General features: G+C 35.3%; 2 protein-coding genes and 1 long non-coding RNA gene across 4 annotated transcripts; 1 reads left to right on the forward strand and 2 right to left on the reverse strand.

Moving 5' to 3' along the window:
* The first annotated feature begins 2,227 nt into the window (after nt 1-2,227).
* Nucleotides 2,228-4,540, forward strand: LOC134274751 (uncharacterized). The gene is made up of 3 exons (XM_062756987.1): nt 2,228-2,651; nt 3,361-3,576; nt 4,384-4,540. Exons 1-3 carry the CDS (start codon nt 2,437-2,439, stop codon nt 4,538-4,540), a joined length of 588 nt encoding a protein of 195 aa, XP_062612971.1. The 5' UTR covers nt 2,228-2,436.
* Nucleotides 4,537-6,281, reverse strand: LOC134274750 (uncharacterized). Of its 2 annotated transcripts, none has more exons than XM_062756986.1 (6): nt 6,186-6,281; nt 5,873-6,059; nt 5,468-5,728; nt 5,118-5,289; nt 4,823-4,962; nt 4,537-4,703 (listed from the first exon to the last, which is right to left on the reverse strand). In XM_062756986.1, the coding sequence occupies exons 1-6, from the start codon at nt 6,228-6,230 to the stop codon at nt 4,537-4,539; spliced, it is 972 nt and encodes a 323-aa protein (XP_062612970.1). In that variant the 5' UTR covers nt 6,231-6,281. The 2 variants fall into 2 exon arrangements, with proteins under 2 accessions (XP_062612970.1, XP_062612969.1); XM_062756985.1 differs by having other exon boundaries at nt 4,814-4,962.
* Nucleotides 6,282-6,422: 141 nt separating this feature from the next.
* Nucleotides 6,423-7,700, reverse strand: LOC134274752 (uncharacterized). The gene is made up of 4 exons (XR_009993713.1): nt 7,573-7,700; nt 7,277-7,385; nt 6,899-7,109; nt 6,423-6,705 (listed from the first exon to the last, which is right to left on the reverse strand). It is a non-coding gene; the product is annotated as an uncharacterized LOC134274752 (long non-coding RNA).
* Nucleotides 7,701-13,301: the final 5,601 nt, after the last annotated feature.

The following is a 13,301-nucleotide window of genomic DNA, read 5'->3' on the forward strand; positions in this document are numbered from 1 at the left end:
AGCATTTTAAAAAGATGTAACTTGTTTCTTTTTTTAGGTCACAAAAGGTAAAAAGCTTTTATGAGACAATGAAAATAACTCTTCATGATTTATCTCGTCAGGTTTTACTTCAAGAGTTCCTCATAACTTTTTTTTCAGATAATTTGCTGTTTTGACTTCAGTAAAATATCAGTTATTTAAATCGGATATCTATAATATATTTCAGTCAAAAGAATTCATACGCACTTTTTTTGAACTGAAAAATACATATATGCCTACAAATTAAAAAAAGTCAAAAGTTGAATAAAACCTTTACTTTTCTTCTCCATACGACACTTTGACACATTTTCATGTTTACAGAAAAATGGCCCTGTTATTATTTTTACTTTCAAAGAGAGTTGCTGAAATTGTTTCCTGGATTTAATTATCTAGTGATGGTTAAAGAAATACCCAATGCATTCATTTCAATCTAATGTCAAGAGACCTTCCGATTGTAGTAACATTCCTGTTGAGATAGATTGTTACAGGTAAAACATAGAAAAAATCATCTTTGGAATAATAAAAAGGTTAAAACAGAAAAGGAGAGGGGTTATTTAGTTTTAAATTATTGGAAAATTGGTAATAGGTCTTTTTTTTGAAAGAAATATGACGATATTACCTCGTTTGAAGTTGCTTTTAAAATATTCTCAATTTTAAAGCCAATTTTGGTAGGAAAATTGTCTGATCGTCTACACCAAAATAAAAATATAAGGAATGAATCTTATTTAAATCCATGTTTTACAACATAACATTTTTTTAACCGTTATACACGTAGTGTATTATATAAAAGAAACTTCACTCCTCAAACGTTATCATTAACATTTTAACATACATGTATTTACAATGACTTGTTGATGTGAATTGAAGTGCATGAAACTTTATATAATTTGAAAACATGAAATTGTAAGAGCGGGAACATCTTAAAGATTAAAGCATAACCTGTTAGATGACGAATATACCTTTGTATTATTTATATCATTTGACAATTTTGATCGCCATTAATTCACAATCTTTACAATGTTCCCCTAGCATGGGATATCCGGAACAGAGATTTGATATGCTCCCCGGGATTTGTCAATGTGAGTGGTTGGTATTTATTTTTCCACAAGGAACCGACGTCCATGTTGAATTCCAGTGACTTGTGTCACCAGCAGGGGCCTGACATGGTCGTCCTAGATTTAGAGGAGAAAGAAAAAGTACTCACCAAATATATTGAAAGTAAGAGAACAGGAGTGGATCATGATTTTAGAATAAGCTAACGAAAATTTTAATTTTTTAATTTCTTACTGCCTGAGTCTTGAAATCCCCCTACATTTGTTTGGTTTCGATGTTGAACAAAATAAATCAGGACAACTTGTTTTACAATAATTAAATTAATTTTTAGAAAACTGTTTGGCTTACATTCAGAAGCTTATAATGGTGTCTAGATTAGAAATGAAATTTATGTAAACCCTTCCTTTTGAAGAAAACTTCTTTTCTGGAAATTGAAATTGATATATATTTAAACTACTTACTGCTGAGACGATAACGTGCATGAAATTGCGCATTAGCTCTAAGGTAACAATAACTATTATATACAAATACAAGTCTTAAAAGGTTTGAATCTGATTTGAATATTGATAAATCGTAATTTAAGATCGAATATCGAACTATGCTTACATACTCTAAATCTCAAGTACAAACAAAAAAGAAAAAAGAGCCCATATCAACTTAAAAAACATAAAGGAGGGTTTGCTTCGAAATTACATACAGGCAATTATATAGTGGAATTATTTTTTTTTCTTGGTTTCAGAGATGATTTTTTTCAACATTATCAAGGAAAAAATGTAATTGTGTGAGAGAGAAGAGAGAGAGAGAGAGAGAGAGAGAGAGAGAGAGAGAGACTTGGAATATATTTAAAGAAAAATGCGTTTGCCATTAAATCCTTGGAAATGTTTTTGTTTTGGAAATGCTAGCGGCAGATAAGAATCCTCTAATTAATAATGTTTGAATGTAAAGCAAGCCCAATGCTTATTACTGCATGGATATGTTCAGTAATCTGGTTTTATCTCTGCCACAGCCCTTAACCAGACATAACCTATACCATTCTATCACATTAAGAGGATCACTATTACAGGAACTCTCACAATAACATGAAGTTACAATAATATAAACTGTATTATATAAACAGAAAATCTATTACATTAACCTAAACTCTATTACATTAAAGGGTATATGCAATGCCTACTGTAATAATTTCTGTTTGTTACGATCGCCACAAAATGACCACAGCAAAAAACCGCATCGAAATCCGCGCGGTATTAACAGAGTTATTCCGCTTGTAAAATGTCTATTTTTACCTGCACCGGAAATCTAATTAAGAGAAAATAGAAACAGTCGAAAACGAGGCTCTGTTGTTGTGACGTCACTACGAGGACGATGGCGGCGAATACAGATAGCGATTGTAGCGTTTATAGTGAAGAAAACAGCGATGGGGAGGTTGGTTCATCAAGTTTTGAGGAACCGATCGATGAGATGACCAATTTGGGCACACAACCGTATCTTTTTGAGCCTGAAGCGAGTTCAGACGAGGAATCAGCGGCAGGACGTTCCCCGGAAGCCACAGATCAAGATCGACTTGGGAACAATGACTGGTAGTTATCTATCCTATATTTGTTACTAATGGGCTTTTATATTATTATTTAAATTGTTGAAGTTAGGCTATATGTTCATGATCAATTATAAATATAAATATTCTGTTATCTCTACTACGATGACTGTATATATTCATTGAAACTAGGTGTGGGGTATGATATTACATGGCTTCCTACAGAAGTCTAGCAATTATATCGCTAAATCTTAAAAAGGGGCCTATGGAAACTATTTATCCGATAAAATTAAAGTATCTAACGATAGTGGACTTTTCATTAGAATATTTTATCATGGTTTCTAACTTGTAAAAATCACAAATTCCTAATGTACATAGCATACACGTATTACACCATTACCAGACCATAGCTCTGTTCTGGCAGCCCTCTGTTTTACACAAACTAAAATAATGAAACCTTTTTCTTACATTCAATTTGAATTTTGTAATGCAACATGTCTTTCAGAATTAAAATTATTTATTGAATTTTAAATGGATAATTTATTGTACCAGTTATCACAATTTTTGGTCAAGGTTTTTGTAAGCAAATTCTTTTGAGAACTTGTCAGTTGTTACAAGTATGGTATGTTTACCCCCACCCCAAAGTTCATGACTGAACTAACTTTGATTAACATATTCAGATCACAAGTAATTTATTATTTCAAAGTTGAAACATTTCACTCTCCTATTAGAATTACAGACTGATATATTTTTAGGTGCAACTGTGGTCGCTGCCCCCCAATGACTACTATTGCCGAGTCTGTGTGCTGCCAGGAAATTCCACAAGTAATGACTGTACTTGAGGAGGATCCCGGGAAGCCCTGCATCACAGAGCATAATGGTTTCCAACCAGTCTGTCTCCATCCATCAGTTCTACGTACTGCATACTATGTGTATCTACAACAGTATGAAGAACTCCCCGAAACTAATCGGTTAGTATCATTGTCATTTGAAATGCAGATTATAATTTGAATATTGTTCACTACAAAAATATATAGATTTTTAATTTGATTGAAGACAAAAAATGAAGTCAGGTTTCATCAGTTCAAGAATCTTTAATGAATGAGACAACATTAAAATATATAAACAATATTCCTTGAGATCAAGAGTAAAATCTTTATATATAGATGTATATCATGCCTGCATGAATTGTAGATTCCATAGATCAAAAACCGATTTGCATATACATGTATATCAAACAAAGTACCATTAAAGGTCAAAACGAAACATACAAAATTCACAACTTGCAAGTAATGCAAGAATGAAACAATAACAAAGAAATAATTTAACACCCCCCTACAAGTTGTACATAAGTAAAAAGTCAAAAACAATGCAAGAATAATATATCTTAATCTATAGCCAAAAGGCAAGTACTTTACCTTGAATGAACAGCAAAATTAATCCAAAACTAAAGTTTAACTGAAAAAGCATACACAAAACAAACAGACAAAATAACAAAAATAAAAATAATTTTTAAAAAATCATAACAACAGACATCAACAATATGAAATAACTGAAAATTCATAAACAAAACTGACAAAACAACAATAGTCTATTAAAAAAAGTAGTCAAAACAGGGAATAAAAAAATAACTTAAAATGCATAAACAACAGTAAAAGTCAATAACAATCTTTAACATACACATGCCCTAACACACTTAGATATAATTACAAAAATATAATGAAAGGAATAGTGGATTTTTTCATTAAAAAATGTTTTAATCTTGTAATATTTTACAGGCGGATGCGTTACATAGGCTACAGGCAACTGGCCAGATGGTGCTGGGGATGGTTGGGGAGACAAGTACGGGTACCACTTCCTGCTTGTGCAGTCCAGAAAATCCGGGACACGTATCCAGAGGAAGATGGTGCATACCAAGGATTCGGCATGGCCTAATTCCTACGGAACCTTGTAAGCAGCTGACCCACCGCATCGTCTTTCTCGGGGAGTACATACTGGTCGCACAGGGGCGGTGGCGCAACTCTAGGGTCCCCACACTGTGGCATCTTCATGTTGCTGGCCCTTGTCTTAGCAGCATTTGTAAGAACATCGACATACTCTGTAAAAGAATTTATGTCCATCCAGTCTAAATTACCATATGTTAAACCTAAATATTTGTATGTATATATTTATCTGTGATATTACAATGAAGATATAAAATAAATTTACCATAAGTACTTTGCGTCTTGACCTTCTTCACAGTGTAGTCCCCCTTTTTGTGCTTTGGAAATACAATGCTGTATTGAAGATTCCCCTCTCTTGTTGCTGCCTGATCCTTACTGGAATTCTCATTGAAGTGAAGCGCTGCTAAGGCCAAGCTATAATTGAAAACAATTTGTTAATAATTTATTTATGTAAATCACATTATCATAAATCATATTTTTTCCCCGTATGTCACTGTCTCTTTGTAATGACTGTGTACAGTAGGAAATATAAATGGTAAAAGTTTTCTTCAATAAGCAAGACAACGTACCGACTTTGCATTCCAAAGTACGAGAACTTATACATCTTGGGCGCAAACTGATTGATTACTGAATGGAATGCCTCTACACTGGAGGTTTGAAATGATGATGAGAGCATGGGGATGTCCTTCTTCATCTGCCTGCTATTGACAATCGCTTCTAATTTCTCCATCACTTTGGTTCCTGAAAGATACAAAAATGTTTTAATTCTAAAAATTTTCAAATTTAAAATATGAAAAAAAAATTGGTATTTTTATTTTAATTTTATACATGTTGCACTAAGTCATACCCCACCCCCAAATTTAATTTTGTTCCATTATAGTAAATGTAGGAACTTGCAGGATTGTATAAGGGATCTTACCTGGTCTTAACCATCTTTTTCGTCTAGCTGCTGGGTCAAGGTCCCCATGTTCACACCGTTGAAAATGTTGCCCATGACCTTCGTGAATGTTCTGGACCTGGTTGGTAATACTGGTCCACTTTTCCCATCTGAGCTCACTGTCTTCGTCATCAGGTGCTGAGGAGGGTACCCAATACAAATGGTTGACCAGACTTTTTATCCACTCTCTTAGGTGCTCGCAATCCTTTTCTTTGCTTAGGGCCAACAGCTTCTTCTTAAATCCTAAAATTTAAAACATAACTTATATGTTCATCCTGTATAATTATGTTACCAGTAAGTAACGCTTATATCATGCTTTAACATTATCAAGATTAATGTGCAACATTTTCTCCCACCAATAGAAAAAGTAACGCTTTATTTTCATACCTTTTGCTACATGCCACACATCGATGCTATGTGTCGTATCTGGCAGGTTCTCCCGCATCCACTTCGCAACCTGAAGGTGTCTGTCCGTTACTATCTGGCTGATTGGTAAACCATTCTCTTCAAGGTAACGGACTCCTCTGATCAAACCCTCTTTCTCCATAAGGCAACTCCCCCCTACTTCGTTACTCTGAAATGCATTAAAAAATAAATTACAGTTCTAATATCACTTTAATTTACACCATAGAGAAGAAAAAATTCTTACATAATCATTAAACAATTAAAATAACATTTTATCACCCATAATTGTATTTACCTGTATAAGTTGGAGATCGACCACCACATTCTCTGCTAGGTCCATAAGCGTGTAGCTACCAAACTTGGCACAATGGCCAGGTGTATCTGCCCTTCCATCTCCACTTAAATGTAGCTGCCGTCCCGACGCCCGTGCTTCTTGTACATAAGAGGCTTCCTGGTCTCTCTATACTTTGTCCACTGCTGGATGGAGGTAGCACTGTTGGTGATACATAAAGGTCCCGTAAGAGGTGGAAACCATGTTCAAGAACTTAAACATTCTGACTGCTTTGCTTGGAAGAGATCCTGAAAACAGCAATGCACAGGATATTTCGAAATTCCCCGCAGGAATGCTACCAATTAGGGGCTGGCTACTCCAAGTCCGCTGGTAGAAACAAAATCTGCAGTCTTGAGTGATGGAGATGAAGGATCCCTTCAGTTGTTTGATCTCCCCATATGTTGGCTGTGCACAGGAGGGACAATTTGCAAAGAGTTCCATAAGCTGACACTCATAAACAAGGAATTTCCTGTCACGATCGCTCCTGAAATAAAAATATTATATATATTACAATGATGCTTCAAACCTTTGTACTGTTCGACATTATTAACTGACAAAATATAATAAAAATATGATCTAATTTTATAGGAAAAATTAATGGTAATCAGAGAGTTGTGATTTTCCCATTTTTGTGACATTTTTAAATTATTAGTGACTGAGAAAAAATTCAGGATTACCCAAGGTCACTCTCCACAGTTTCATCAGACTCGGTCGACTCGAAGGAATAGTCAGTTTCCTCCAGCTCATCCTGCTCACTTTCAGTCTCCTCTGAGGCAAATGACTAGTTGACAGGAACTTCTATAGGTTGAGCATGTAAAGGAGGAGCTGGTAGTAGATTACAACTCACGCCAATCTCCCTAGTTTTCACCTTTGGGACAGCCTGTACCTCTACAAAAAAACTGAATGTATTAGTATCATTTCAAAATAGCAAAATCTAATATTTTATCCATAGAATAAGTTTTATTAAATACAGAATTATAGTCAACATTAAAATAAGGATTGTCTGGATATCATGCCAAATTTTACCAATGAATTTTGTCGTTATGGATACTTACCTTTATCACAAGTCTTCCACTTGGTCTGAGTATAATGGGACCTTCTCTGTGGCTTCTGGAGGGAACGTTGACACCCCACAGATCTGGTTTCCTTGGGAGTAGCAATATCCTAAAAAAAAAAAAAAATGAAATGTATCCATAGATAAATAAACGATAATCATGTTTATTGTGGTAAATTTATGATATACCAGTTTTTTTCAAAAATTATATTATGAAACTTGAGACGGCTCTTTTTATTCCTGATTAAATCAAAATATTATTGTGATAAAACTAAATAAGAGTACACAAATAGTTACCTGTTCTACATCTGGAGACTGGTTAGGTACATCTGGAGACGCCTGAGATACATCTGGAGGCTCCTGAAGTACAGCCAGAGACGCGTTAGGTATATCTGGAGACTGTTGAGGTACATCTGGAGACTGTTGAGGTAATTGACATTAACAGGGACTCTATTACTTTAACAGAAACTCAATTACATGAACAGAAACTCAATTACATGAACATAAACTTTATTTTATTAGGAGGAAATCTATTATTTTATCAGGAACTCTATACGATTGCTCAAAAGGAATGGGATATTGAGGCTGAAAACAATGTTATGGGTCAGAATAACCCTAAATGCCAGCAAAGATCAATCACACAGTTTTAACTTAACAATAATTTATTTACAGTAATATACAAATCATTAAGTACAAACTTAGCAAAAATCTAAAAATACATACATCAGAGTGTCCGTTGCTGCACACAATGTCCCAGTGAAAATATATCCCAGTTGTAACTCAATGGTGCTCATACGACAAGAGTATATCTATGCATCGAATTGACAGGGTATTTATACAGTAATATAAATCTAGAATATTCTAGAAGTTGTACATGATATTCCTGGAAAAGTTCTGGACATGAATAAAGTTCAAGAATGTTCTAGAAAAAATGACTAAACATATTGACCACTCTGGAATGTTCAAGAAACTTAATGTTACTCATAAAATACATGATGAAATAATACAAATACAACACACCTCACAACACCTCCCCCCTTAAAAAGTTTGAATGTCAATGAAAACATAAAATTTATGTACATTAATACAAAATCTAATTTGTTCATGATACTCTGGACAAGGCATCTGCAATAACATTGTCTTTGCCTTTGATATGCTTAATAGTTATGTTGTATTCTTGTAGCAACAAACTCCATCTAGTCAGTCTTTGATTTTTGTTTGACAATTTATGCAAAAATGTCAGGGGGTTGTGATCCGTATATACAAGAATTGGATGCAAAGTAACATTCAGATAAACATCAAAATGCTGTAAGGCTAACAACAAAGCAAGGCATTCCTTTTCAATGGTGGAATACTTTTGTTGACATTTTGTAAGTTTCTTTGAAAAATAAGAAACAACTCTATCTACCTTATCACTATGTTCTTGAAACAAAGCTGCCCCGATTCCAACATCACTAGCATCAACAGTAAGCTTGAACTGCTTAGAAAAATCTGGAGTTGACAGAACTGGGTTGCTCATAAGGACAGATTTGATTTTATGAAATGATTTTTCACAGTCCTTTGTCCATTCAAAGTTAACCCTCTTTTGTAAAAGATTTGTAAGTGGACTTACAACTGAGGAAAAATTTGGACAAAATTTTCTGTAAAACCCAGCCATGCCCAAAAACCTCATTAACTCTTTCTTGTTTGTAGGAATCGGGAACGTTGCAATAGCTTCCACTTTAGCCATTATGGGTGTAACATAACCTTGACCTACTTTATGACCTAAATACTCTACATAAGCATGACAAAATTAACTCTTTTCAAGGTTCACAGTTAAGTTTGCTTTAGCTAAAATGTCAAATAAAGCACGCATGATTCGGAGATGTTCTTCCCATGTGTTGCTGTATATGACGACATCATCACTGTAGGCCTCGCATCCCTCAAGGTCTTGAAGAAGGGAGTGAATCATCCTTTGGAATGTAGCCGGTGCGTTTTTCATGACAAAAGGCATTACTTTATATTGGTAAAGTCCATCTGGTGTAGCAAAAGCAGATATTTCTTTTGCTCTTTCTGTTAACGGTACTTGCCAGTAGCCTTTCAACAGGTCAAATTTACTGACAAATTTGGCGTTTCCAATGCGGTCAATACAGTCATCGATTCTAGGTATTGGAAATGAATCAGTTTTGGTAACAGAATTCACCTTTCTATAGTCTGTACATAATCGGTACGAACCGTCCTGTTTTGGTACAAGAATACATGGTGAGCTCCAATCACTTTTACTAGGTTCAACAATGTCATTGTCCAACATGTACTGCACTTCCCTTCTTAGGTACTGCAATTTTATTGGATTCAGACGGTACGGATGTTGTTTGATAGGCAGAACGTCACTCACTATGACATCATGACAAGCTGCATTAGTTTTCTTTGGAACATCAAAGATTTGATGATACTCATTCATCAAGTTTTTAACTTGTTCTTTTTGGTGAATGTTCAAATGTCCAAGTTTGGCATCCAAATTAGCCAAAACTTCTGAGTTTTTCAAACGAACACTCTGATTACAATCTTTCTCATTCATCTCTACACTCGTATCACTTTCAATACAATTTTGAACAGTCTTAGCATTGGCTAAAGTGGAAACTGGTTTTACAGAATTTCGGTCACACCTTTCAAAATACTCTTTTAACATGTTAATGTGACAAACCCGTTTCTCTTTACGTCGACCTGGTGTCTTAACTACATAGTTTACATCACTGATCTTGCTTTCAATTTCATAAGGGCCATAAAATCTGGCCTGTAAAGGATGACCAGGAATAGGTAAAAATACAAGAACCTTATCACCTGGCTTAAACACCCTATTTCTGGCATCTTTGTCATACCACATTTTCATTTTCATCTGAGAATTCTTCAAATTGTCTTGTGCTAATTTACAAGCATTGTAAAGTTTTTCTTTGAAATCAGACACATAATCTAAAAGATTAAGATCAGTAATCTCAGTCAGCCACTTTTCCTTCAACAATTTCAAAGGACCTCTAACTGTATGACCGAACACCAATTCAAAAGGACTGAACCCAAGAGACTCCTGGACTGCTTTTCCTGCAGCAAATAGTACAAGATGAACCCCTTCATCCCAGTCTTTTTCATACTGGTAACAATAGGTCTTCAGCATTGTTTTTAGGGTTTGATGAAAACGTTCTAGCGCTCCCTGGGACTCAGGATAATAAGCAGTTGATCTATATTGCCTTATACCCAACTCATGCATGACTTGCTGGAACAACCCCGACATAAAATTTGAGCCTTGATCCGACTGAATTGCCTTTGGTGCTCCTACAAAACTGAAGAACTTGGTTAGGGCCTTAACTATGCTCTTTGCCTTTATATTCCTAAGAGGTATGGCTTCAGGGAATCGAGTGGATGTACACATAATGGTAAGTAAATACTGGTTCCCAGATCTGGTCCTAGGCAAAGGTCCTACACAATCCACCAACACTCGACTAAACGGTTCTTCAAAAGCTGGAATTGGTTGGAGAGGGGCGGATGGTATCTTCTGATTCGGTTTACCTACCATCTGACAGACATGACACGACTTACAAAACTCAGAAACATCCTTCCTTAACTTAGGCCAATAAAAATGACTCAAAATCCTATTATAAGTCTTATTGATACCTAAATGACCAGCCATAGGTGTATCGTGAGCTAAACTCATGACATCTCGACGATAAGCAGCTGGGACCACTATCTGATGAACAACACGCCACACTTCATCTGGGGATGCGTCAGGTGGTCGCCATTTTCGCATAAGGATGCCATCTTTCATATAGAAGCATTCTCCAACTTTAGTAGCCTCTTCTGGTGGAAGTGCCCTCTTACTAAGTTGAATGATATCTGGGTCTTTATGTTGTTCAGAGAGTAAACGTTCTCGGCTGAGGATGTCCTTGCCTTGGCTAACTAGTGGATGCAACTCATCATCCTCACCACCAAATTTTGGTAACAGTTCTTTCTTCTCTTGCGTCTTGATATTGTGTGGTTCCATGCTTGTTTGAGTGCCATCAAGGTCAGATAAGAAAGTGTCATTCAAATCAATATCAACAGAGGAATTCGTCTCGTCAAAGGCTTGAGTATTGTCTGCCTCCATTTCTCGTCTCTCTGGCCATCGCTCAAGTAACAGCACAGGCTGGATAAATGTCATCATCTTCATCATCGCACATGACATCTGGAGTGATTTTCTCACAAACTATAGGATCTGGTACAACTTTTCCACCAGCTAAATCGTTGCCTAGCAACAAAGAAATGCCTGGAACAGGAAGAGTAGGTCGAACACCTACGATAACAGGTCCAGTAACTAAATCTGACTTCAAACTAATTCTATGCAGGGGAACATCAATGACGCCTAGCTCCACACCCTGTAATAAAACTGACCCACCAGTAGAAGTCTGCTCAGACAAAGGAAGCACGCCCTCTAACAATAACGTCTGTGCAGCACCAGTATCTCTCAAAATCTGGACAGGTTTTATTTCGCTAGAGTCACCGAGTGAAACAAATCCCTGAGACATAAAGGGCTTATAATCCTCCATAGAATCAATAGAACTGGACTGTGAATCCTGGACATCAGGAGTGTCAGAACAAATCGACACCTCTAACTGCCCCACAAGCATGTGGTTGAGTTTTGTCAAAATCATTTTTTCTCTTAAGATTAAAGCATTCACTGATCAGATGACCCTTTTTCTTACAATAACTACAAGTAGTAAGCGACCCTATTCCAGAAGATCCTTCAAAACGTCCTGGACCGGACTTAGAACCACCTTGGGATGGAGACTGGGAACTCGTGAAAGACTGAGACCCTGAACCACTCTTTTTATATGTGTCTGAATTTGTAGAATTACTGCTAGTCTGAGATCTTGATACAAACACTACTGGACGAAAAAAGTGCTGAGAATCCCAAATTTTACTGATAATGTTTGATAATTACTGATACGGTGCTGTTGTTGCTGATAAATACTGATATTTACTGTTATTATTACTGTTGTTGCTGATAATTTTTGTTGTTTCTGATAAATACTGATAATTACTGTTGCCTTTTACTGTTGAGTCTGATAAATACTGATAAATACTGTTGATGTACTGTCGTTGCTGAGAATTGCTGATAATTACTGTTGAGGTACTGTCGATGCTGAGTTTTACTGATAATTACTGTGATCATTGTTTTTAACCTGGTAATTTGTTTAAAATAAAACAGAGGGCTATATAAACCTTCAATTATTACTTCTTTTACTTGAATTATCATGACAAAATTTTCATATTTCTTTAAATATTCTGCTTCTGACAAAATTACATGACTATGTATGTATGCTGATCTCAATTTCTACATTACGTTTGTGAAAATTTTGACAATAATCAAATGAATTATTAATAAAATGAATATATAGAAATAGAATTAATAAAAAAAATTAACTGGAAAAAAATGGAATTTTACTTTTGCATAAAGATCTTATTGAAAAATAAACTGTAAATAAAAAGAAAATTATGCTAGCTTAAAAAAGACCCATCGCCGCCTTTCCCGACTCCAAGAAAATTATGTAGGGAGATCGGTGATCTTTTTTTTCAATAATAAGAAAAAAGTTCTTAATGGATGGAAAAAAATCGGGATAAAAAAGTTTCCTGCAGGTTAGAAAAGTTGGATTTGTTCCGTTTTCACTAGTTCAACTGGTCGAGTTTGGACAACTTGTTGTATTTGAAGGCCTTTTTTCTCGAAAACAATTATATTTATCTTTTAAATGTTCAGTTTTATGGTCTCTTTTTTTTCGAAATATTTGAAAACTTGCTCGAAAATAAGAAATTTTATTCGTTTAAAAAGTAACTAAGAGGTGAAAACAGGTTTGAATATGTTCAATCTGTGGGCACTGATTTTAATTAATAATTTATTTATTTATTCATTTATTTGAATGTCATGTAGACGTTTGTAGATCGTCCAAGAATTAAAATCCCCCACATGTACATATGTACAAGTACACACTGTATGCATGTGGAACCGGCAAATGGGGCGAACT

This window comes from Saccostrea cucullata, unplaced genomic scaffold (assembly GCF_032062105.1).
Source record: "Saccostrea cucullata isolate Sc308-1 unplaced genomic scaffold, CSIRO_AGI_Scuc_v1 ctg7671, whole genome shotgun sequence".
Taxonomy (NCBI): domain Eukaryota; kingdom Metazoa; phylum Mollusca; class Bivalvia; order Ostreida; family Ostreidae; genus Saccostrea; species Saccostrea cuccullata.